This window comes from Meleagris gallopavo, chromosome 2 (assembly GCF_000146605.3).
Source record: "Meleagris gallopavo isolate NT-WF06-2002-E0010 breed Aviagen turkey brand Nicholas breeding stock chromosome 2, Turkey_5.1, whole genome shotgun sequence".
NCBI classification, from domain to species: domain Eukaryota; kingdom Metazoa; phylum Chordata; class Aves; order Galliformes; family Phasianidae; genus Meleagris; species Meleagris gallopavo.
Window position 1 is genome coordinate 46,148,354 of NC_015012.2, and position 27,582 is coordinate 46,175,935.

At 38.1% G+C, this 27,582-nt stretch overlaps 1 protein-coding gene across 1 annotated transcript in view; it reads left to right on the top strand.

The window, feature by feature from the left end:
* SASH1 (SAM and SH3 domain containing 1) overlaps positions 1 to 27,582 on the top strand; it is a 518,758-nt gene that overhangs the window by 905 nt on the left and 490,271 nt on the right. Inside the window, 1 exon segment of the mRNA XM_019612896.2 lies at positions 1 to 95. This exon segment is cut by the window's left edge and continues 377 nt beyond it. Coding sequence (XP_019468441.1) covers positions 1 to 95 — 95 coding nt within the window.

The window sequence follows — 27,582 nt, forward strand, 5'->3', positions numbered from 1 at the left end:
CGGTAGTCTACCCGAGGCTGAAGCTGAAGATCATGATCCGGGACAAGCTGGTCCGCGACGGCATCAACCTGAGCAAGCCCCCCTACTCCAACAAGGTAAGGGGCTCTTGAGGGGAGGTGGCGGCGGCTGGAGGTTTGCTGCTGTGGGCCTCTCCACCAGCGTGGCACCAGGGTGCGGAGCTGCACGCATCGGGGTCGGAGTGTGTTTGAGGCAAAGCACGGTCCAAACTTAGTGCCAGCCTCACGTGCAGAGGAGCGGGGCCATGGCGGGTGAGATCCTCCCCATCCACCACTTCAGCTGGGCCCGTGTGCTGCACTTCTGATTTATTGTTATAAATCGGTTCTTTATGTCCAGTCTGAGGCATGAAGGCAGAGATTGACAGGATAAGCTTCTGGATGTTTTTGGTTTTTCCCTCTGAAAGTTTCCCATTGTGTTGGTGAGTGATAGCGTCTCCTGTATTTTGATAAAGGTAGTGCTGTAGTGTCAGTTCCTGTTGGTGAAGTGGCTCTTGAAGGAAGCAGTAGTGCGGCCAGTGGAACAACTGCTCATCCTCTGTTTATTGACTGAAGGGTGGCAGTGACTGCTGAATGTCAGAACCATTTGTCAGCTGCTCCGGGTACAAGTTGGTCTAGGTCTATGACATGCTTTGCTGAAAGGCAGAAAAGTGAAGGTCTCCGAAGACTACATCCCAGTTTGATGAAACCCCAATATTCATCTAGTTCTTATATTTGAAAAGTTTAAAACATAATAATAACATGGTCTGGAAGTTATGTAACTATAAAATTAAAAGACAATGCCGTGAATGAGAAAGTGATTTGTGAAAGAAAACAAGGTATTATGTGATGTATGTTTGCTTTAGAGTTCAGAATGAAGTGTTTCAGCAAGTTGTTTCATGACCCAAGCTGCCTGCATTCTCTTTGATTGGAAGTCTGACTCTTTGGTAGAAATTGTGGGTACTTTTATACCTCGGAGTTGAAAGTATTGAAGCAAAGCAATGGAGAGGTCTGCAGGTCCAGGTTTCTGGAGATTATTATGATTGTGAGAAATTAAAATTGAGAATTAATACCAGCAGCAGGGGACTTGGATGTGAGAAGAAAGAGTGAAATCCAACTTGGTAAACAATGTAGAGGTGCGCATAATAAGACTTAAAGCATAATAAGGCTATCAGGATTTGTACTTTTAAGGGCTTGGTGATAGAAGGCCGATGGTCACTTCTCAAGTGCAGTGCAGCCAACTGGTCTGAGATATTTGTGTTCACCTTTTCCTGAAACATCTGGCTGATGACCATTGTCAGAAACAGTGAATCAAATCTGATAGGACAGTGGTCAAGTCTAATAAAAACATTCTTGAATGCACATTTTGAAGTCTGAGTACAGCATCTTCTGAAACTTCCTGTGTCATTTCAAAGAGATTTTTTTTCCCTTTGAAGTGATACTTGTTTGGACTGACGCCTGTCTGTAATTGTCATTACCTGTCTAACATAAACAAACTTCTGTAAAAGTTTTTGCTTATTAATGAAGCCACAGCTCATCACCCACCTTTGAAACTATGCTTCACTTCTTCCTTTCAACTTTGTGTGCTCACAGTCACCAATTCCTTCTTACCAGGGGAACCCTCTACCTTCTATCTTCTCTATAGGAATTATAAAATTCCTGAGATGACAGTGTATGACATCAAGGAAATGAAAATCTTAGGCATTGCTTTCTTCTTTAGCTCACCTTGTTTTAATTTGATGGCTTTGATAGTAGCGCAGGTTAGCTGTCAGGGCAAACTCATCTTACACAGAAATTGTCACTCAGCTTTAATGCTAATATGCTTTTTAAACCCGAATGGAACATTCTGTAGTAGAAGGAGGAACCAAGCTTAATTTCTTTTAGTTCATCTTGCAATGTCAGTATTTATTTTGGATGGTAAATGCATATTAACATCATTTTTACTTGCAGTAATAGAAAAACTTTCTCCATCTTCTTGGTGTGAATCACTTCAGATTGTAGAATGTTCTAAGAAACCATAAAGCTGGCAAGATCTGAATGTGTGTTGCTCAACATGTGTTATTGTGAATGCCACCCACTGTAGCAATCCATCTTGAAAACAGCTTAAAGGGAATACTAAAAGATCACGTCACTGTGCACTATTCATGTGCAGAACAGGAGAAATGAAATATTTTGTTCTTTCATTTGGGAAAGCACAGTATTGTAACCATCCCTTTTTCTAAAAAAAAATCCTTTAGAAAACTGTGGCTGTAATTTCATCAATCTATATTATATGCTTTTATATAGAATATGCACTGTACAGAGTTCTACATGTCAAAAGAAAGTAGATTGTCCTCTGCATAGGATTAAGAACCATCTTGAAGTTTATCTTAAGTTCTTTGTATGTATTTGTTAAAGGACATGTCTGTCTACAGATGGTCATGTGGATATTGTTCACCAGACATCGAACTTTCGAAGATGGATTTACATTTGTGCCACTGCATGGCTAGCCAGCCGCCTTCTTTGTCGCATGGCTTACGTGGACATACAGCCTTCTGATGTTTATGACTGGAACCATACAAAGAGATGCATGCTTCTGTGTATACGTATATTAATGGTTGCATACAGATGTTGCATTTTACTTGTTTCCTGAAGATTGCTCACTGCCTTCAGTTATGTAGTTCTCAGACAATTTTGGAGTTTTATCTGGAAATGACCCTGAGAACTGGAAGTGCTGCTGATCCTCTGTCTTGTTTGAAACCTTTTGCGCGCTCATCAAAAGATCAAAAATGAGTTTTAGGTGTGGATGCTGAGATGTTGAAAGCATTCCTTTGCTGTCCTCTTGGTGTTGTTGCTGTATTTTCAGATGAAAACCACAGAGTGTGAGGGATAGGAAAGCATTGGTAAGGTAAAGTTTAGTTTGACTTAGCTTGATCACACCCAGAAGAAATGAGTAACACCTACTTAGCACAGCCTAATATAAATCTCTTAAAGATGTGCAGACTTTGAATTCAAGCCATGTGTGTGGGTGACTTCAGACACGGAGAATTATCGCAAGCCATCTTGATTATTTCCATGAGAATTATAACAAGACCTCACTTCCTCAAATTGAGTATTCTATATTTTGCAAATATAAACTGAGGAATAGAGTTGCTACAGAGATGAACTCCACTGAGGCTGGATTTTTGTTTGAGGTTGGTAATGTTCCTTAATACTCCAAGCCTTCTGTTTCAGTTTCAAGCCTGCTGTCTCTGATGAGTTTAGAAGCTTTGTGAATGTAAGAAACGTGTGGAAGTGAGGGGCTCTCATGCCCTTCACACAACAACCCGCAGTACCTCCCCAAGTCAAATGAAACATCTGTGTCATCCAAAAACATTTTCTCCTTGGGTGTTGTAATTCTGTCTTTAATTAGAAAAGTAATTATGCCTTGTGTAGGAATACTGTTAGTGTTCTTTTGACATGTAGACATTTTCTGGATGGATTTGATGGGAGAAGGAAAAAAAAAAAAAGCAAACCCTCAAGTTTTCTATTAAACTGAACAAAGGAGAGCTCAGCACCGACCTGAACCAGCTGGAACAAAGGCAGTAGAGCCTTAACCCCCATGCAGACATTCTTACCTTGGTGGGCTGGTTGCAAAACAGATTGTCTGTGCTGGTTTCGAGCAGGAATAATGTCACTAAATGTCACTGTGGTGTTTGGAAAGCAGAGGAGCGCCACTTTAGTCAATATAAAGACAAGGAGGATACCTTTTTGTGGAACACGTCAAGAGAAATTAAGTATTCTATTTGTCTTGAATACAGATTAAGTGACATTTAATAGTTTACTGGAATTTCATTACTATTTCTAATTGAAATAAATGGCCTGACCCATTCTTGAAGAATTTTATTCAATTTTAATCTGCAGAGAATTGCAAATGTATTAAAAATGACGGAAAATATACATTCATTAAAAGGTCCCACGCCAATTAAAATGATTTGCTTAACTTCAATATAGTTATACTGATGTAGATTTCCATATTTATTAGAGGGAATAAAACTGTGGTACGATGTTCGCATGGGTGTCTGACTTCATTGTCACTCACTGTGCTGTTTGTGATTATCAGCACGCTTGGAAAATAAGCACTGGAAATTCATCTGCATTTGAGGTCATAATCTCAAGAGCTAGAGCAGATGTAGAAAAGTAAGAAGTCAGATCCAAGTGAGTTATCTCATTAAAAGCTCAACTATGTATTTTTAAGTTCCGTGCTGATGGGATGGCACAGATTTGTGTTTCTGATTAAATCTTTGTTTAATCCTCACCGTTATAAAATGAGGAATATCTCGCATAAGTTATATGCTAAGAAGTGAAGATGCCAGCAGTACTGCTTTGTAACACAGATTCAAACTGAGTCTGTGGCTGGATAATTTAGTTAGTGATTCAGATAGCTACAGAAATGAATTCAGTGAATTAAAAATACTGTGCTTTGAAGAAATGGCAATGCTCTCCCATTCTGAAATTAAACATGAACCTTTTTCTAAAGACCTGGCTGCTTTGAAATAACTGCATCAACCCTGATTAGCAGAGCGTTCTCAAATATGCCTTGGGGAAAGCTGCCTATTGACAAAAGTACTAGTGCATTAAGTAGTAACAATATTTTCATGGCAATAAATTAGCAAAGCTACAGGCGATATTCAGGGAGTGAAAAGGTATTTTGTACTAGAAAGCAATGCATTTGCCTTTGATTTCATACCACTGTTTGTTTTTTTGTTTGTTTGTTTGTTTGTTTTTAAGAAAAATATGGCACCTCATCTATTGGGCAGTTGTTTCAAAGTCCTGATTTATTAAACTCACAAAAAACAAACCGGAAAGGGACTTCGCCCTAACAGAGCATTAAGGCAAATTGTTGCAGAATATGAATAATGCAGCACTCTGCCATATTTGCATTTGAATTGTTCCTGAATATTTTAAAGTGTATTCAATCTCCTCTGAAAATGTTGAATGCGAATTTTCCTGGGCTTCATTATGTTACATTTTTGAGGGGAGGAAGATCCCATTAGGGTGTATTAAAGGTGGAGTCCCGAGAGAAGCCCCTATTAGCTTTGCATAATTTTCCCTCCTTTTATAGTGCTTTCAGCCATCCACTGTATTTTCACAGGTGAGGTTGGGGTGTGGGCTGGATAGGGGAGAAGAGGAGTTAGTGGTCCTGAGCTCGGTGGAAGAGCTGCCTTCCCCTGCAAGAAGCAACACCTTCAGCCAGCCTCCATATGGCTTTATATTTGAAGGAGAAGCTAAACTAATATTCCCTGGCAAAAGAGGAATGCCTGCTGGTGTGCATGCATGTGTGTGTGTGCACTGCACATCAACAGGCACCACCACTGGGGCAAAAGTCAAACCCCAAGTTTCACTCCTGAATATCCATATAATTGTCTTGTTTTATCTAAGTTTGGTCACTGTGAGCCTTTCTGAGGAGAAAATACTTTCTAAGAAAAAGATTTTTGTTGATGCCACCCCCAGAGCTTCTGTCTCCTCCATATGTAGGGTGAGTGAGCCCATGCTGTTATACAACTGAATGGCAAAGGAAAAAGAAATCTCACGAAGTAATCTCGTGAGCCGTGTTTTTAGTTCTGTTTGTTCTGTTTATAGCCAATACCACCATACTGCATCTGCCTTGTATGTAGGGCAGCAATGTCCCTCATTTTAGATTGATGAATTTTCCTCATTGAAGGAAAGTTGAAGAGTTTTCCTAAAGTCACATGAAAAGTTGCAGACAGATGAAGTGCTGGGACCAACTACTGCAGGGTCATTGCCCATATGTTAAATGTGAACTCCCCTATGTGTAAGTAAGAAAAGCAATATCAGAATAAACAGTAGCTTGAATATAATGACAATTAGTTACGCTGTTAATTTTGCCTGTTAACATATGCACACAAGGTATAATTGTTACGATCAGTCCTTACCACTAAGGTATATAAATCCACAGATACGATCAGAAACACCCCCACAGGTACTATAGAACCCGTGTAAAATGCCGTAGCGTGATCTGAAGTGACAGGAGTAATGTCAGTGCAGGTTAGCAGAGAACTTATTACATCAGTTACAGGAGGTCACTTCCTGTCTTGAGATTCTCCCAAAGCAGGGCAGGACAGGCTGCGGTGGTAGGTGGAACTTTTACATTTCTTGCTTTGTCAGTTTGAATGAGACACTTTGCTTTGTGTTTGACAAAGCTATCTCGTTCAATCTCTTTGTCTAGCCTAACATGACATCTCGTGTTGATGTGCTTATCTTGACAAACGCGGTTGCTTGTACGCGCTGCAGGAATTGTCATTTCTTAAAAGTACACGCGGCGCTATGTTTAGCAGTGCTGTGTTATTTTGGGAGCAGCTCTGCAGCAGGAAGTACAGAATTGCTGAACGTTCCCCGACGCTGCCAGGCTGACACACAACTGTCTGCACCGAGTCTTCAAGTCTGCTAGCTTTGCTATTGCAGAGTGTAACTAACGTCTCTGAATGTTTTGCGAAGCAAAAGGGAAATGGTCTGTCAAATGAAATGCAACTGTAACTGCCTTCAAATAATGCCTTGTCGTTCTCACGAGCTCAGCAGTATGTGAATTGTGGTGATACATGCCTCTGGACGGAGCCTTGCTCCTCCACTTGGTTTCATTCCCAGTGAAGTCAGTGGGGGTTTTGCCAGGGATTTCATTTGATGCTGAGCTTGGCTTGAAGCTAACAAGTCTGCCCTTACCAGCTCTAATTGTGATGGATAAAAACCGTACAACAGGAGATGACGACAGAAAATGTAGCAGTAGCGTGCAAAAAGAAACCAAAATTAGCAGCTTGAACAGCAGCAAGGCTGATTTATGAATTTAGATCTGACAGTTTTGGTCAGGAATGAATGTTTAGTAAATAACATCTGAAATCCACATTCAAGGATTTTGGCTGCAATCAAGTAAACAATTGTTTAGAATTGTCCTGTCAATAGCTATAAATTAGGAATATCAAATAAAACTTATAACTGCATACAAATGTGAGTCTTCCACGAGTTTCTTTTTTTTCTCCAGATGAACTACATTTGTCATAAGCGCCCACACCCTCAAGGTAGAGATGTGGTGTTATCATGCTGCATATGACATCAGTGGGAACAGCTCTGGGCAGCCTGTGCCTTAACTCTCTCTGAGTAAAAAATTTCTTTGAGTTCTGATGCAGCCGTTCCCTGGGAAAAAGATTTTATTCTTTTTGGTAGAAAGGCTTGTGAGTGCAGGGTAGTGGAATGATGGGAACTGCTTTAACTGCTAAGGGCCGTCAGCTGAGCCTGGCCTGCTGCTAGGCACACCCATGCTGGTGGCCTCTGCTCATTTATGGTGCTTTTAACGGTGAGCGGCAGCTTGGGAAGGATTTAATCAGTTTAGGATATTTTTCCAGGGGAGTTTACATCATCTACAATGCCAGTTGCTGTAAGTAAATGTTATGCATTTGGAAAAGATTTTGGTAGTAGAAGTAGAAAGAATTCATCCTTCGAGGAAGCTTGAGTCTCTTGTTGAAGGGAGCTAGTACTGATGCTCTAGCAAGTATATGATAGTGTTGGTACTATACTTTTTTTTTTTTTTCTTTTAATGTTTCTTACAAAATTGGGTGGTTTTCTTGCAAGCTTTAAGTAGTGGTATTACTTCACCTACAAGGGAAGTTGTAAAGGGTTTGGCTGTTGCCCTGAGGGACAGTTTCATCATAATTTTGGAAGTTTGCTTGGAAAAGAACTTATATTCTATGTGTAAAAATATTAAAAAGAGCTGCTTATGCAAGTGTGGGGTTCATTAAATCAACTTCTAGGATATCTAACAGGAAATAAGCTATTGCAATATGTTCTTTCTGGATGTTGTGTTTTTGTAAGAAGCCTGAATTTGTTGAGGGGAGTTAATTCCTTTATAGACTTCTAAGTGGGTGAAACTGATGCGATAGTTAATAGCATTGACCTGAATTTGGAAAGTAATGCAGACATTCCTTTGTATTGAATGTACTTCTTATGTGCATAAGGAATTGAGCACCATGTTTTTAAAAATAGCTTTTTCTTCTTCCTTGTTTTTCTTGTCACATTTGCTACAGAAGGATCTCTCTCTAATTTGGACTTGCTGGACAGCTGGACAGCAACTTCATCCCTTTATTAGCACATTCTAACTCCATGATTATCCTCTTCCCTGCTACTCTATGAGGCAGTACTTGTATGTAGACTTCATATACTTGATAGGTTTTAATTCTTAAGTTTCTAATGTTAGACTTTCAGGATACATTATTTTTAACTGAAGCGGTAGAGTCTTTTTCTTCAAATTACATGAGGTATTTAAGTTCTATTCTCAAGTTCTAGAGCTGGTATTTTTAAGAGACCTTGAGTGATTCAGATATTTTCACTGATGTTTATTCCTTTATGCAATTCCTCCCAGTACTTAAATTGGCTCTTTAGTAGTAAAAGCTAAGTGATGTTCTTTCTTCTCTGGTTCCTGCTGAGAAAAAAAGTCTTCACTGCAAAGGGCATTGCTCTTGACTACTCCTTATTTATTTTAGTGCATGTTTGGCTTGAAAAGTGATTAACTTTCAAGAACTTTTTTGTAGGCTATTTCAGATAGTGATAAACAACTACTATTCAATTAACTGTGTATATCACAGAGATGATGAATAATAAGCAAACAGCAATATTTATAGTTTGTATGGATTCAAAGGCTTACAATCTATGTTAAACACTCTTTAATGTGTTACTTGTTATCTGTGTCCATTTTTAACCTTTAGGTGATAAATAAGCCTTAGTTTTGGTGTCGGTGTTTCACTGAAATACTGCTCACATTAACCAGCATTAAAGAAGAAGAAAAAAAAAAAACAACTCTAGTGAATACTTAAAACTAAGTTATAGCTGTCAGAGAGACTTCCTCATCTGATAAACTTCTAGCATTCTGTATTTTGCCTTTTGTTTGATGGCCATGTGCTTAATCATTGTTGCTTCAGGATGTTTGATTAATAACTGGTATAAGCAAATATGGCAGCCACTAAATGTAAGTAGGTGTGCTTCAGTGAAGCAGAGCTTGTTAGGGGATGTTTGAGTTTAGAAGTTTTTATAGCGCTTTCTAAACAGACATCAGCACTGATAGTTCTTGTCTAACCTGTAAGAACCTTTGCCTTCTGTGCAGTGGAGTTTTCAAAAGCAAAAGCATCTCTACATTAAGTTCAGCTGGATGTGTAGGCTTTGACCCCATACCATGAGAGATTGCGGAACTTCAGCTATTGATTTTGTTGGGAACAAAAGAAGTTTGTTTGTTTTTGCACAGAATCTGTAATCCTACTTTCAAAGCAATAAATACAAAAATATAATCACTGTTTTCTGGTCTTTGTCTAACCTTGATGGAAGTAGCTCTTTAAATGTACTTTTATTAGCTGGATCAACGTGAGGTTAAATTGATCTGCGCCTTTTATTTTCCTTGCTCTTCCTTCCCCCTTGTTCCAGTCTGGAGATGTGTGAAATAAGCCATAGCCTATCAAACAGTACAATGAGATCCAGAACGATTTTCCTTTTTTTTTCACCCAGAAACAAAAGAATAAAAAGATGGTTAAGATGCTTTTTTGGTATATGGAAATATTTAGAATGAAGGAAATGAAAGAAGTTGATAATTATGCTGTGATTATTTATTTCTTGATTCAGGCTATTTCTCTCAAAAGGACTATTCAGCCCATATAAGAAGAATACTGCTATGTATTGATTATTATTAACTTACTGGGCTGAAACTGCCAGGTAGAAGCTGAACTTGGAAAGAAGATACAACGTGTAGTAAAGAAATCATAAGAACAGACAAGTTGAAAAAAATGTCTTTATACTGAGAGTTTATGCAATGTTATTTTGGAGCTGTTTACACAACGGTGGAGATAACTCTTGGACTTAGGTGATATGGGGGGATTTGTCTTATTTACGTGTTCTGTTGTGCCTAAAGGTAGAAATTTAACAGGCATTGTAACTAATATTTTTTACTTGTTATCATTTAAAGTGATTGAAGGAGTTACTGGCTGGCTGCCAACATGCTCCTTTACATTTCTCTTGGAATAACTGGTTTCTGCTTTCTCATGATAAGCATATGAGTTCTTAGACCTATAAGCTCATTTCTTGTGCCCACGTAGCCATCTTTGTCACACTGAGAATGGACGAAAACGCCCCAAAGTGTATGCAAATAACTGTGAGGATGTTGGTGTTCTTGTGGTGTTTTTTTTCTTCCCCAAAACTGTGCATAAAGAATTCTTAGACGGTAGGTTTCTAAATACTGTCTTCTAAATTCAAGAAGCTGGAAGATAAAAGCTTTTTTATTTTTTTTTTAAAGGGTTTCATGTTTGAATCCCAGCTTTGGATGTTGCTTAGAGAGCTTGCAGCTGAAGAATGTGTTTGAAAGACTCCTGCAGCTTTATGCAAAGTTTTTTTCCTCTGCACAAAGTAGTAGTGCTACGTGGAACTGAACCAGAAATGTCTATCTCAGAAATACAGAAAAAGTAGTAAAATTGGTGCAGTAGTTTCTAGTATGTTCCCCTTACATACTCCTAAGGTTTGGCTAAGCTGAGGTTGCTAAAGTTTGTTGTTCTGTTTTGTTTGATAAAGGTTTTGCTCATATGATACCTTATCTACACAGGGAGTTAGTTGTCCTTCTGCTGTTTGGCTAATTGGTCGTACCAGCCCTCAGTAATTTTTGTGGTTGAAATATGTGTCAAATTGATTTAAGCATCTGAATAGTGAAATAGGAGTGTTTTCTTCAGACTTTAGCTTGACAAGCTGTTTCCTAATTTTAAGTAATGCAACTCCTGTAATCTTATTAATCCCTGATGTGGTAAGATGTCTTTACTGTTAAAATTGTTTCTTAACATCTTATCTAATTTTCTGTGTTACAACTCATTTTGTTACTTCTTGCCATGTCTTCTGTTGGCAAGATTTAGATTTTTGAGGGTTCTGTTGAATCCTACCCAAATGTCTGACAATTAATGGTCCATCCTTTGCTTGTTTGTTTGTTTTTGGAGGAGGGTGTGCAAATGGCTCTTCTGGTATCCTTTCATTCATTGGTCTGAAGAGGTCTGTGGCCTTGCTGGTGTAGGGCAGAGCATTGGTTATCCCTTTATGGCTGTAACCCTTTTTGTAATGCTTACATTGTTGGCTCCTGCCTTAGGTCTACAGCAATCCTTGAGTCCTTTAGGAGGGAAAGCTAGCCATTGTTTGTGTATGTAATGATCCATATCCTGTTGTACCTTTGCTGTTATGTGGCTGCTGAATAACGTCCTTCTATGATCAGACTCCTTCCATTTCAAGAATGGATTAATTATGAATTCAAAGGCCAGCTCCTGTCCATTAATGCTCCAACAGGTTGAATGTGTCTCACTGATATAAAAATATTTTCATTTTTACCATCCATGTTGGTACTGAAAATGATCACTGTGCTGAGAGCAGTCCCCTGGAAGATTTCTTATTATAACTCTTCAAAATTTAGTCTTATGTATTCTGTTGGTACAGTTTTGCAAATGTTTTGTACCAGTTATTTGCCTTTGACCATTCTTTCCTAGTTTGTTAGTATGAATTTCTAGTGAAACGTTATCAGAAGGGTTTCTGAAATCAAGATTAGTGGCACCTACTTATTTCTTTTACTCTGGGAGTTTCCTTGTCTGAGATAGAAGGTGATTGTGTTGATTTAGCATAATTAGTTTTTCATAAGTCTGTGTTGTCCATCATTTTGTCACCTCTTGATTTGTGGAAACAAACGCATTTTTATGTGTGGGGAGGGACCAACAAGATTTTCTCCATATGACATAATAGTTTTGTTCCAACAAACACAGGTTTGTTTTATCTTCTGTTGTCTTTCTGCATCAAGTTAGTCACTGCTCTTCATGGCTGTTAAAGCAGGACAGCACACTTTCTTGACACACAGCAGCCCATCTCCTCGAGTGCACTCCGGCATTTTCTGCTGTTCACTTCCCTCCCCACTCCATGCCACTGGTCTAGTTGTGACCATAACTCTATCTAGCCTGTAGGTGAACTCCTCTGTTTGTGCCTGTAAGATCCAGCACAGACATGTATGTCTGTTCTGTTTCAGTCACTGCTGCTGGTTTACTAGTGGAAGTAGGAGTCAAGAATAATTCTGTGCTGACCTGATCTAGTTCTTAATCTAGCAGCCTGTGGTGGGGGGGATTTGGAACATGGTGGTCCTTGGGATCCCTTCCAAACCATTCCATGATTCTGTGGTACCTAAGGAATGTAGGTCCACTGGTACTACATGAATGTGCAAAAGTGAAGTCTGCAAAGGATAAGCCTTGAGACACCTGCATAAATCCCTTCCTGGGGAGTGCTTTTTGTACTTTGAATGTGGCCAAGGATTTGACCTGATGCATATTAATACTGTATGGTATCCATCCTATAGTTCAGGACACAGCTGAAGAAAACAGCAGTGTGCCTGGGTCACAGATGAATCAGGATTAAATTTGTAAATTTTCAGACACATTTTTATTTCGTGTTAGTCTGTCTCAAGTGTAAACTATATGAAACTCTTTTCCTACTGGACATGTCATGTAAAAATAAATCTGTTCTGTGTATCCCTGCAGGTACACTGACCCAACTTAGGGTCACAAGGGGTAGGACTAATGTTTTTATTCAGTCAGTCCTTTGCAAGTATTTCATCCTCTGTGAGTGACACAGTGGATTGGCTTCTTCCAAGAAACTACTTCTCTTCTGCAGTTTTTCTTGCATCAGGACCTCACAGTTGATTATTTTGCTGTATTTTATGTGGTATGTCAGTGACAAAGGCTCCAGCGTGGCCTGCTGTACAAGTATGAGCAAGTGAATGACTGATGCAAGAACAGAATTACAGGGCGTACCACAACTTTCATTCTGTATAGCAAAATGCTATTTTCTTCTTCTTCTTAGTTGTGCATCTTGCTGCTATGCTATTTTGCTAGAAATTCAGATTCATGCTTCTAATCCGTAGGACTTCCATCCTTTTTTAAATCTACCTAACTTGTCCCTTATGTGGTAGTGAAGTTTTTGTAAATCTCTTCTGCTATCAACAGCAGCTCAGAAACGAAACCTCAGATAAAATTATTTCTGAAGAATTACTGTTTATTTATTAATTGCATAGTGGCTAGATGTTTTGAACATTTGTGTACTGTAATGCTGCAAAGGGCAGAAGTGAGCACTTGACTATCACACCTGAAGCATTTGGCCTGACAAAAATTAATCATTCCATGACCATAAAATAAGTTCTCAGTTGTTGTGTGTATTGCAGTCTGAAATGTAGCTTTTGTAATAAACTGGGGAGAGGATGTCCTGTTGAAAGGATGTAGGTTCTTAAAATGCCTTGGAGAGTTTAAATGCACAGGCAAGAGAAGACCAGAGCTAAGTGACGCTTGCATTTCTCCAAGCCTTAGCAATGGAAGGAAGAGATCAGAAAAGAATCTCTTATCCTATCACTATCCCTCTGTAGTGCTATGCTTCTTATTACCTACTTGCATAATTGGCAGATTTTCCTGTTAATGCAATGGGAATTCATTTAGTGTTCTTAAGTGTTGTTTGCCTTATCGTTATAATGGACTGAATATGTTTTGATTCACAAGTGCTGATCTTTATGCTAAGAGGGCAAGCTGTATCATCTCAGAGACCCAATTACTCAAGCATACATTTGTCTACGCATAACTCTGTGAAGTTCCTTGAACATTTTATTTCTAAAAAGGTAGAAACATTGTTAAATAATGCTGCTGTAACCCACTTTCAACATACCGTTCCTGAAAGCAAACAGTTCAGTGTATTCCTTTTAAGGTAGAAAATTTTGCATGGTTGCTCCTGGCCTGGAGATTTTGGAAATCTGGGAAGTAATTAAGGGGAAACTATATACCAGGAGAATGATTTTTTTTTTTAGTTTAAAGAGTACTTCTTCAGCTGTGACTGTGGTAATCACAAGTATGATGTTGTAGCCTCATCCTGAAGCAATTTATGCAAAGAAGTTGGAAAAAAGTATGCTTTCAACTTTCTTCTGTTCAAGTTTTCTCTCTGGATGTTCCACAGGATGGATCTGTAAATTGTCTTCTAGTGATTTTGCAGTGTCTGGTAGAAGTCTTCGTAATTTAGAGGAAGCAAACCAGAGGAACAAACCAAGATTGCTTACATTAAAACAAATTTTGGTGACCAGTGGAAGCAGGCAATGACATCAGTCTGTTGTCCTGGATGAATCCATCTAAGAAATTTGTCTGTTTCTTCTTGATAGAAAACCTCATTAAGGTCCTCAACAACTTCTCCTTTTTTAAAATAGATGCTATCTTCTGCTTTCCAACCCACACTTATTAATGATTTATTACTTATTTTTTAATAGTGATGATTTTTAGCTTAAATAAGCTACAATGGAAAAACTAAAAAGAACAAAATGGTGCCCTTCTACTTATGTTGAATCTCCAACATGGATGCATCTACACAGGTAGAGATTAATTGGATGCAAGTAGTAGTTCCCTTTCAAGAAATATCCCAGATGAACCAGCATTATGAGAGCACTCATCTCTTTTATATCTTTGCTCTGTGAGCTGAATCAAGAACAGCTCTTCCAGTCTCTTCTGGTAAATTGGGCTGCCCAAGTCTGTGAATATTCTGATACCTCTTTTCTGCAAGCATTTAAGTTTCTCTTATTCTTATTTTTGAGGTCTGCTTTTGTGGACCTTGAAACATTAAAGCTGTTACCCTAAAAAGAATTTCCTGTTGTGTGTTGTTTAATTTCTGATTTCCCTTCCTAGGGAACTAATACTTTTAGAAGATAATATTCTGTTTATTACCAAATAAAGGCAATGCATGCATGTATAATACTGCTGGCTTCATTTTTTTTTTTTTAATATCACATAGAATGGCACTCCTGAAGTTTTTTGTGATTCTTAACATTTTTCAACATTTTTTAAATTTTTTTTTTTACTTTAAAGTACTCTGAAATTAACTACTGTTATCACTGCAGCCAACACTCTGTTAAAGTAAATGTTTTTAAAGTCAATTCTGCAGTTCTTGGCAACAAAATAATTTTGAACACCAGTGTAGAAATTTATGGATTTCAATTATAGCTTGCACTGTATCATAATTCCAGTTTTATGCCCTGTGCAGTTCAGTGTTTTGGATTTCTAATGGGTATAGAGCAGTAATCATAAAAGTGATTCAAATGCACCCAGTAATTACAGAGATTTGCTGTTGCTTTTGCATTAAAAATGATGATGATTTACAATCAACAAAATTGCAGTCTGTGGTTTTAGTTAAGATACTCGTGCTATTACACTGCTTATTAGTTATGGTCAGTGATTTAAAGCTCAAGAGCTACACGTTAGAAGGCAGTACAATTATTTATTCTTTAATAGAAGATAACAAATTAAAAACAGACATTGTATTAATACAAATCTTGCACATTAAAGAATACACATGTAACCCTTTGTATCTTTTGCTGCTGGAAATTAATTATAACTAAGATGAAGTAGTTGGTTTGCAACAGCTAAAGTCACATGTGTGACTATATATATATATATGTGTGTATATGTGTATATATACATATATAATTTCCCCTTATAGCTTCTGTTACAGCCCATTAACTTTAAGAGAAGCTGCCAGACTTGTTTCTACCTAGCAAATGATGTAAGCAAGTCTTTTTCTTCTTCACCTCTACTCATAACACAAAAATCATATTTAAGATGGATATGCATTATTGAAAAGGTAGGTAATGCAGTGAAGTCATAAGCATTTTAAAATTCTGTATAGAGAGAGAAGAAGACACATCTTACCTGCAAATTATTTTTTTACGTACCTTCATAGTAAGGTAAGAATGTGGTGGGTTTTTGTTCATGTTCTTTCTTTGTGTTCCTTTCACAAATATTTCTTTTCTGATATTTTGGTGCATGAAAAATGAAGGACAACAGATTACTGCCTTTAGGATGCATTGCTTATGAATTAGGTTTTATGTTTTAGACTTAAGAGTCAGAACTAGCTTAAGAAATACACATTCCCTTAAAATGTTCAAAAATATTAACATAAACAGCGCTTTCCCCTTCTTATTAAATCTGGATTTTAACTGAGATAAGACAGTGCTCAGGTACATTAACAGTCAAGTCACGGTGTAAAACATACTGGCACAGTTAATGATTATATAGCTGATGGTTGGAAATGCTAATTGAAAAAATTGACTCTAAGGAAGTTCCCTAGCTGTTGAATGAGTGTGTTCTTCAAGTTCTCATGGAAATAATGACATTTTTGACAAATCCCATCACTAAGTTTACAATTGTTTATTTTAGCTTGTGCTGTATTGTTGGATAGGTGGCTAAAGTTTTAACTGTTTTCTTGCATTTATTCAAGTCAGTGGGAATGAACCTTTTTTTGGTAGTTTACAGCAATAGAGCAAGGGCTACAGGCAGAAACTGGAACAGAGGAAGTTCCATGCAAAGGAAAAACATATAGCGTTGGAGTGACAGAGCACTGTAAGAGGCTGCTCAGAGAGGTTGGGAAGTCTCCTCTGGAGATATCCAAGACTTGTCTGGACACCAACCTATGCCACCTGCTGTAGGGAGCTGCTTTAGCAGGGAGTCAGACGTGGTGATCTGCAGAGATCCCTTCCAGCCCCTACAGTTCTGTGATTAACAGTTGTATTCACCTTACAGTGACAAAAAAAAAAAAAGCCTAAACTGCTGACCTTTGGAAATTTTCCTCGTTAAAACTCTTGCCCTGCAGCAGAGAACACCTCTGTACTGGCTGCTGCAGGATAGGAATGCTGAGGTTCTTTCAGTGGCATACCTTATTTAGGTAGCTGTGATAAGATAAGGCGGGTTGAATAGGCAAGTTAAAGTAGCAGCACAGTTTTATCACAGTAAATGATGTGAGCATTAGTAAATGCAAGGCAGGGGAGATGAAACTCAAGTCTTTGACTGAAAAGAGCCTTTTTTTCCTTGTGTGTGGTGTGTGTAGTACTAGAGACTACTGGCTATTTTCTGATGAGTCTGTAAAATGTTTCTTTTGGATTTTTCCAAATGAGCTTTTAGTGCTTGATGAAATTGAACTCAGGTTTCCAGCAGAATCTCTTCAGTCTGTAATGGCAGCCTCAACTTTCCATGTCTCCTTGTCCTCTTCATCTCCTTGTCCTGACCTTCCTCTCTGGGAGACTTGAACCTCTGGCTGATATTTGTCCCCCTCTTTCTGCAGTTGATCTCTGGTGTATCTGTAAATGCAGGTGGGTTTCTACAGTGAAGGCAGCACACCTACTCCTCAAGTCCAGCAACTGATGTCAGGGTCAGGAGGAGTTTGCCCAGGAGCTATGTGCCCTGATGCCCTCACAGCTGCTCCATCAGGTTGCATTCCTGAATAATTGAAGATGCCGTTAGCCAAATCAGTTGTTAACTATTTTAAGTACTGTAATACAGAATCTGAGGCAGAATTAGTCCTTCATTTTACAAGCTGTTTAAACTGGTTGTGGGGGGGCTGTCTTTTTTTTTTTTTGAAAGTGCTACCTCCCTTTCTTGCAGAAGTGCACATGCAAGAAGTCATCTTTTTGTGAGAAGGATTAGTTTCGATTTTTAGTCCAGTGGTATGGGAAAGTCCACAGTCATGCAAAGACTGGAGGCCCGAGTCTGGAAATGGAGCAGAAGCAGAGATGAGGCCTGGAAGGATTCAAGAGTTTTAACTACTCTCCTGTCAGGGTTTGTCTCTGCCTCCTCAAAATGCTGCTTTCTGTCTTTGTATGCTGTATGTCTGTATTTCAGTGTTTCATAAGCAGGAGTTCTTCAGCAAAGTATTAACCAGAAAGGGCAGTTTGTGATGATGAGAAGTAAAAGGCCACAGTAGAGTTCTTTGCTCAAGCTGGCTTTTCTTCAGTTTGCTGAGTGTTCAAACCAGGTTTCACATTAGCTGTGGACTTGCAGAAATAACTTTGTTAGTGAGAGTTTATCCAGCACTATCTGCTCTGTGTAGAGCGGATAGTGCTGGATGGGTTAAAACTTACTGCTCATAATTGAGTGGTTTCTCTGTTTAGACTCAGTTTTGTGTCACACAGGAAGGACAGAAAAAGTAAGACCTTAAGTTCCCACTAAGTCTGTAAAGCACGAACATCTGCTGGAATCATGAACTGAGCATTGACTGTGTTTGGTAACAGGGCGAAGGCAGCTGATCACAAGCGTCCTTTTCCTAATTGCTTTGTCAAATGTCACTGCGGTTCCATGCAGGGAAAGGAGATATTTCCTTAGTGACAAGGAAATAAGATAAACAGCAAGCAGAATTGAAACAGACTTCCAGTTTGCTGTTGCTCTTAGGTGTATTTAATCATAACTGTCATTCATCATGTTGAATTCTTTTTTTCTTTCTTGCTAAGAACTTGGTGCCTTTTTTCTACTGAAACATGTGGTCTGGGGATTTTGTTTTAAAATCTACTGGCCTTTCACCTTTCTAGTAATTACTGGAAATGAATATAGGTCAGAGTTTGTTTGGATGTTCTTTCTGCTGCTCCTGTTTTCTCTAGCCTTATGCACACGCATCCAAATATTGATGTTTTTATCTTTTTTTTCTCTTGAATGACATCTTAATGAGTACTTTTATGGAACAGGAAGAAAAGGTGTTATACTTGACTCTTGTGAACAGCTCACCATAGTGGGTAAAATGGTCAGACTTTAAATGAATCTCTAAATTGGAGCTTATGTTTGAGACTTCTGGCCCTTCAAGAGACAGTAGTAATCCATAGCTAATTCTCATGTTTGCAAAACCAAAAACATTTTTATACGTACTTCAGTGTTAAAAATGTATTCTCCTCCAAAAGGGATTGAGTATGTAAGCCAGAAGTGTATTGTATCACACAAGCTCTGTATTGATCATTCAGCTTGTGAAGCTCAAATGAGGAATCTGTGGTCCGTAATGCAAAATAGACCCATGACTATGTAACAGTCACAGTATCTGATGTTTATGAAGGCAAGAATCAGACCTGTCAGATTAAATCTAGTTAGTTGATAGCGTGTTATGACAGGTTAGACTTGAGTGTTGACTATAAAATCCTTTTGAGAATTTCCTGGGCAGCAAGGCAGGTTAGACTTGTGCTGTCCTGGGGCTAAGTTAAGTCTTTCTGTTAAGCACTACTGCTGCATCCCCTGAGCATTTTTGGCTCTGTGGGAATATAAGACAGCGGCAGTTTCCTGTGCAAAGTAACTCGCTGCAGCTGTTTGTTAACACTTGCCGTAGAAGTGGCTGTTTGCCTTCAGTTATGCTGAATAATGTTAGCCTTTTCAGATGAAGTATTCTAAAACCGGCTGCATTTACATGCATTGGCTGAAGCTACCTAATTAGTTTAATTAACATAATTAGCTAAAACTTCATTGTTCTGCAACGTTAGACTGTTAGGTGAGCCTTTGGGCTCAGAATGGGCTTTTAAAGTACCTGTCTTTAACTACCATAGGCAGGGATGTGCTGTTAGTTTATTGATTAATAGCAGAAGAAAGCATGACATGGAATTTATTGAATGTTCTGTTGGGTTAGATCTCTCATCAAGGAAGATCTTTTTCTGTTGGAGACTTACATTAAGATTGCACGAACTTTTATTTGCTCAGATGCTCTTGTGACAAAAACAAAGCATGAATTTGAATTAAGTTGTAGTGGCTACATATGAAATTAGAGTACAGGTGTTTAGGGTAGCTTAACATAGCTTATCAACAACAAAAAAAACTTTTGTAACTTTTTAAATGATAAATTCCATGTAGCTTGTTTTGTTTTTCTTCTTAACGTGAATGATGAATGCTGAGGAGCATGCACAGAGGAAGCTGCCATGTGCACTGTGGTTTCAGTTATGGCCCACTCGTTTTGCTGGTGGTGGTGTACCTTGTCTCTTGCATACGGGCAGCACTTCTGAATATTTCAGACTGTATGCTGTCACTGCAAGTATCCGTACCAGACAGGTTGGAAGGACTGCCATCAACACGTGGGTCGATGCTGGCCTCAAACTGTCCAAGGGATTCTGCCTGTGTGATTTTTGTCTGACAGTAATAAATAGGGTTGGGAATTTATCCGGTTGCTCAAAAAATGAGGGGCAAATTTGTCCCTGCTATAATATACAGAACTTCTATGGAGCCACTGTAAGTTGAATCTAGTGTGCTCTGTTTTATACTTCTAAAAGCAGTAGCAGCGAGGAGTGCAATATTCAGTAGAAGAAACGTAGATTCATGCTTCAGATGCCTTAAATTTCAGCTAGGATATTTTGCAGATAATAGTGTCCCAAAACAGGTTTATAAGGACTTTAGGAAAATTGATGCACTGCATTCTTTGCTTTTGGCTTAATTCTTTAACTATTCTCTGTATAGCTGCAGTCATATATCTCTGATTTTTGTTAAACTGGAGTTTTCTTTCCATTGCCCTAAAATAGGCTTTGTAAAAGATAAGAGTCCTTTTATATGATTTATGTAATGACCTGCAGAAGTCTGAGTAAGGAAATCTTGCAGATTTTCCTCTTACTGTGTTGTAAATGATCAGTCTATGGAATGCGTAACATTTTCAGTAAGAATACAGCAGATGGATCAGACCAGCAACCAACATGTTGAGGTTTGTATGAGAAAGGTTTGAAAGGGAGGTAAGGAATTTTGACAATTACTTTTTTCTCATAATTTTTAATTGAAACAAGGATAATGAGTAATAAAAGCTGCATGTATTAAATGCATTGCATCAACTGGCTTGTACTTGCACAATGTCAAGTGTGAAATTAAAACTGTCTTGTGATTATAATAAATGGTAGTATAGTAATGTTTAGTATATTGGCTCTTCAAGCAATCATGCTGTAACTCATCTTTGTAGTAGGTAGTAAGTGCTTTATTTCAGTGACTGTCCTAAAATAATAAAAATGTGCAATTTTAGAGGCTCATTTGTAACTGTATACACTTGTGACTGATCAGTCCTAGTACACATTCAGTACTGAAGCTTGCCACGAACATTTATTTTTCACTCAAAAACCTTGTCTCTCGTAAGTGCTATTTTATCTGCGGGAGCTTTTGCTTCAGCAGAACTACTTTTTTTTTTTTTTCAAAGAACCTTGTAGATAAATGATGAGTGTATACTGGGGGCCATATGGGTGGAGAAGTGGTGTTGAAAGCCAGAGTAATTTATTACAATCAGCTTGTTCCTGGAACAGGTGAGGTAAATCATTAGTTGCCAAGGACATCTCATGAGTGAGCAGAGATGCAATTCATTAACTGAGTGGGGGGGAAAAGTAGGCCACAAGTTTAATCTTCTCTCGTCTCAAACATAAGTGTGTGAGTTACAGGAGAGTGGTAGTAGGATGCTGTGCTTCACAAGAAAGCTTCACAAGAAATAGAGAACCCAAATTTGTGGGTGTTTTTACCTTGTTTTGTAAACTTACATTGCTTTGAGCTACTATTTTTAGTTGTTCTGATACACAAACGGGCTTTTCAGAGTACGTTTTAGGATTGTGATTCCATTTATTCTTTTTATCTGATTCCAAAAACTATTTCTAATCCTAATACTTCAGAAGCCTGTGGCTTCCTTTGTGCAAATTTTTAGAACAGCTGCTGTTAAACTTAATTGGACACTAGAGCTTGTAGGTTTTTTTCCTGAAAATATTTTGGTGAAACTGTTTTTGATTAACCATTATGAGGTCTGATACTGCAGCATTATGAGAATGGAATGTTTCACAACAAACAGCACCATTTGTTGGAGTTAATTTTTTTATTTTATTTTAAGTCCATCTAGAGTACTTAAAATGATCCAAAAGAATTTTTGTTGTTGTTTTTTGTTTTTACTCTTTGTGTTGCTGAGACGCTCATTTTCCAGAAAAGAATCTCATAAGTTGTAGTTTCCTAGTATGAAATAGAAAAATAGCTTGTGTTGATGTGGGACTCAAGCTAATGAATTTGTGAGCAGGAAGGAGGGAACATGACGGCAATCCAAGAGAGTCAGTATGAGCTTATTATCTGCTTTTCTGGGAACAAAGAAGGAAGTATTGTCAAGAAAAAGGAATACAAAGACTGTTAAGTGTGTCTAAAAGTGCAGGTCATTACAGCCATCATATACCAAAGTACCAAATGTAGAACAAGCTTGATTATGATTGTCTCTAGGGGGAATTTGTTTCATATTTATGGGAATTAGAAAAAGCTATGGCCTGCCACACTAACTGATAGTTATCTTTGACTTGTTTTAACTGTGATGTCTAAATATCTGGTAGGAATGACTTTGGACAACTGGGATTCTCCATGTGTATTTTTACGATGAATGTTTGAATAACTTTATTCAAAAATAAATTTAATTTTGGCAATAAGTGATAATTTGTCTCTCTGCTGACAACCCAAAACCCTGATGATCACGATCTGTTGCAAATGATTTTATACCCTCTTCTATGGTGAAAGATAGCCACTTAGTCTTTCTTCATTGGCACTCTCCAAACCAGGACTTTACTGCAGCTGGCACAAAGAGCTTGCACAGAATTGTTCTCGTCATGTTTTTATACTACTTGGAAATTAATTCAGATCATAAGTGTTCTCTAGAATCTCAAGCTATGATGAGCTTGAAAGTCTGTAGTTAGTCTAGTGTATGGGAACTGCTGAATCATGGCCTGATCCTCTGATTGATCACCTGAGGTGAGCAATGAGTCAGCCACGGGAGCACAAGTGAAGGCAATTCACCTGTGCTACTGAAAGGGGTGGAGCCTGGCTCCACCTCTCCTAGACCCATTTAGGAGCTGACTACCAGTGGGGAAGGATCTCTTCTGGAGATCCACTCTGCTGGAGTTTCATAAGTGAGCCCAGGATACGGGTAAACTTTCTATCTATTCTCTTTTCGTTATTATAATCTGTTTTGCCTAACTCTCTTGTTTATTTTGTAATTATAACATCTTAATACTTATTGATTATACAATCTAGTTATAGCAAATCTTCAAGATGTACTGCTTTGTTTGTTTGTTTTTTTTTTTTATACCTTCAACCTGATTTCTTCTCTAGGTGATGTGTAGAGGATCTCTAAATGATGGTCCTCTTCATTTAGACTGCTTCAGTAATTGTCCCACTTACTGTGTGCCAATTGTAATGTGATGCAGATGATTATTGCTGTTGGTACCTAATGAAAGAGTGTAGCCCAACCCAAGTAGTGCCTCTGTTAAGGTTTCCATTTGTCTAGACAACGTGGTGTTTTCTTGTTTGGGCTGAGGATCTCAGGCCCTTCTCCTTCCAACTCTTCCCCATCCTACATAGGTTAGCTGACTGTTGGATGCTCCTTGACATCTATGAAATCTTGGTGGATGTGAGATCAGAACACTTGTATCATTTGTTAAAGAGCTCTGATAGTTTCACAGTTACGCCAATTAACGTAGTCTGCTAAGGGCAAGTATTTTTGATTTTGTGGCTTTTATTCTTGCTTTCTAGCACTTCATCAAATCCTGCCTCTTTCTCCACCTCTCCAGTTGTGTAATAAGGCATGTGGATGACTTGAGTTAATAAATAACTTGCATCTTCTTCCTGCTCAGCATACTAATCCAGCTCTTTGTGATTGCTGTGTCCTGCAGGTGATTATGATTGGCTCTGGGTTGTTTTTTTTTTTTTCTAAGCTGCTTGGGTCTCACCAGCACTGCTTAGCCGTGCTTTCCTGCTGTAGTGGAAAGCAGGAAATATAATCTCTTATTGGTGTCAAGAAGATGCAGTGTCCTGCTGAGGACTCTGTCATTAGTCTCCCTCTGTGTCTTGAAATCAGAAGATTCTTTTCCCACTGGTAAAATGTCAGTGATTGGAATGTGTGTATGGCTCTGTAAAGAGGTAACACATGAAAGAAGTCATCTCTTGATGATGAATTCAAGAAATATGCTATGACACAGATGGCAGGAGGGCTGTAACAGATAAAATGTATGCGGTTAAATTCTATACTTAAAAAATAAATAAAATATTCTCAACAGCGAACTTGGTTGAACTCTGCATTTCTGTAATCTTGCACATGGGGGGAAAAGCAAAACAACCAAGACATTTAGAAATGGAGATTATTTCTTGAGCCTTAGGAATGTACTAGGAGCATTTACTGAAGTGGACATTGCATTTTTTTTTTTTTTTTTCAAATTCTGAAGTGTTCCCATCATATTAGAGAATTAAAAGGCACCGTGTTCTTCTGTGTTTCAACTACAACAGTTGAAGTCCTGAAGCTGAAGTCAGGAAAAAACAGAAGTGCAATTGAATGTAATGTTTCCTATGCATTTGTTTGTGTATTGTGAATTTGTATAAATCTTTTTATTTTCTTGCACTAATTAAGTCACAGGATTTCAGAGTTAATCAGTGCATAGAACTTAAACAATCTGTGCAGACCATAGTGTTGCACATCATGTGTATTGGTTTTCCAATTGCTGCTTTCCTAGAAGCAGCAACTTTCAGAAGATAGGATATTTCTGAGGGTGGTTGAAGGAGGAGTTAGAACTGACTTAATGGAAACTTGCTGGACTTAAGTAGTGCTGGAACATCATCCAAGCTTCAGTTGAGCCTACAGGATCTGTGGCCTGAGGTGACAGGCTGAAAGTCTCTGATTTAGGGCTAGGTGTTGTGTTTTATTAATCAGAAGTCTCTTTATCAGTTCAGTGCTTGGTGCCATGCAGTTTCACAAAGGTGTTAAGACAATTGTTGTTGTTTTTTTCTTTTAATGATCTAAATAAGGAAAATGAACTATGAATTGAGAAGCTGAAAGGTAGAACTGATACTGAATACCAGAACTGGGACTATGCTTTTTCAGATTGAAACTCTCTTCCAAGCCAAACTTTCTGTTGATAAAATGGAATTGGGGACCTTCGCCCTAGCTATTCCTTTCTCTCTGTTTCACTAGCCTTGTATATATATTTTTCCCTCTGGGAATCTTCTTTTTGGATGTTTCTTTGTACATGATCCAGCTATCCTGTGACAGTTTGTCATGAGACATGATCTTCTTTTGGTGACGTGGTGCTGTCATGCAAAGCAACACGATTATTATATTGCTTTGCACACAGAGAATCAACATGGGAATTTTCCTGTTTTCTTCTTCACTTAGGAAGCAAGGATGGTTTGATGAGCTGGCTGGGGCCCACAAGCTCCTGTCTGCTTTCTCTTTTTAACCCAGAGAACACTGTTATTTTGCTTCCTGCTTCCAGCCTTCTTACCGACAAAAACACTTTGCTTGCTTAACAAATGTGAAGTTTTTCGCTATTATGCACAATACTTTCAGCAATAAAGTAACTTAAGTATAAATGAAACAGTATTAGCAACAAAACTGCCTTTGTTATGTTTGTTTTAAGTAAGCAAAGATTCAGCATTATCTCCCAAGAGACAGGGAAATAACTGTTCTGTAAAACATAATTAAAAACTACTTTGCTGTGTTCTGCTTTTGGCTTTTTGTTTCTGATAAACAGCGTTGTGTTGTTTTTTGTGGTGGTGGTGGTTTGTGTTTTTTTTTTTTCTTAAACATTGCTCGGTATAAATGGTTTTGACTTCAGTGTTTCATGTTCCAACTTGTGTTTTCTGGGAGTTGAGAAAGAGCCAGTTCATAGTTTCTTGATCCTTGAGTCAGTACAGTTGTAAAAAAAAAATATATATATATGCAAGTCTAAATAAATATTTACTTTGGCTAATTTAAGGGACTTTTTTCTTCTCCTGAGAAATCTACTGGTAAACTATTCTTAATTTCTAATAAATAAATAAAAATTTAAGTGCTTCTCCTGGAAAATGAGAGCAATAAATTCAGTAGTATTTTAGGATTTTTGTAACCTGTGTCATTTCAATAGTGATCCATTCAGGTGTGTGGAAATACAATATTGCATTTGACTTTTTTTCTTGTTCCTCTTAATCAGATGTCTAGGATGACAAATTATATAACATATGAAGTGAACTGAAAAATAAGTACTTGTTTGTGTAGAGGTGGCCTTAAGTCAATCTTGTGCTCTATAGAGTAGAAAAAAGTATCACTTGACAGATAGTAAAACTTATGAATAACAAGGCAAAATAAATCACTTGAAGTTGCTCATTGGATTGGTTGAATGGTTGAATCTCAGGAATACAACTCAGTTTTCCTTTACCACTCTTGTTTACTTCCAAACAATAAAAAAGGTTCCTTTTGCATCCCATCTTTTTCCTGAAGTTGTAACAAATAGCTGGCGGTTACTAAAAAAAACCACAGCAGGTAGCATATATGTGTGCTTAGATGGCTATATATAGTGCTTGTCTGATCATGACTCTTTGCAGAAACTAAGTCTTAAAATTATCTGCAAGGTTAATATAATTATCTGCGAGGTTAATTCTTTTTATACCTTAAGTGTCATTAATATTCCTAATTACCTGCAGTGTTAATACAACTTCTAAATCCGGGCAGACAAAGCTCTTATTTCAACAGTGACAACATCAGTCTTTATGATTTAAAAGAAAATAAACCCTTTCCATTTTCTCCTTCATTATGAAGTTAATTCGTTTTTCTCTTTTTTTTTTAAGAGTAGAGTGCTTAGTACTATCTTTTTGAAAAGACTACAGGACAGGTTATTCTTGGACTCCTCTACATATCAAAAGAAGGCATTTTAAAGTGGAATTGAACTATTTCTATCCTTGAGCTAAATGTCCAGTATATATTGGGTTTATTTCATCTAGAATGGAATCTTTCCATTATATATGCCTTGTTGATAGATCAAAAGATTATATTTGTTTTTTCTCTGTGTGGTGTTGTCCTGCTGATATTCACAGTTAATTACAGTTTGAACGGTTCCCCTTTTGTTTTAGTCTAAACTGACCTTGCCCTGAGAGGTGTTACCTATTCTTCTTCCTTACATTCTTCATTAAGAACGTTTGCTGCTTTCAGAGACTGGCTATCCAGTGTGTTGATGAACATTTCCTCTTTTATAGCATTCACAAATTCCACTTTTTCCCTTGTCAGGAAGAGTGCTACATAGGATCGGTCCCTTAGCTACATTTTTGACAACTTTCAAATTCATGTACCAAACCACTCTACTATCCCCTCAGGAAGTCAGACAAATTTAATGTAAATATGCCAAAAATGTGAGAGCAAGCAGATTCAGTGTTAACAGTTCACCAGGACCAGATGCCATTCACCAAGGGGTACCGAAGGAACTTGACTGCAAAACATAATATTGCTGAGCTGCTGGCCAAACAGAGCATAATCCTGTTTCAAATGGTTCTGGACTGAGGTCAGGAGGATTGACTGCATGGCTCCCATGTGTGGGAGACATCCTAGAATCTGGAGACCCATTAAGCTGACTGGTATCTCTAATGCAGTGGTAGAGTCTACAGTGAAGGATTGTATCAGCCGTGGGAGAGGCTTGGCGTGGTTTCTGTGAAGGAAGATCTGGCTTGAGGTCCAAGTGTATGTGTGGTGTTTGAGTGAAGGGAGGAGATCCTAGGGATGTAATGTTAAGATTTTGAGAGAGACTTTGTGGTTCAATACCAAACACTGGTTAAAGTGGCTGGAGTGCCTTAGAATTATAGGCAAGGTTCACTTGTTGATTAAGGGGCAGGAAGCAGAATTGAGGGTCAACAGTCAATTTTCTGGTTAGAGAAGTCAGCAGTCAGCACAGGCATCCTCCAGCATTATTGCTGGGACAAGCTTCAGTGTCTTTAGTGAGTGAAGTAGAGACAAAACAGTAAAATTTCTAATC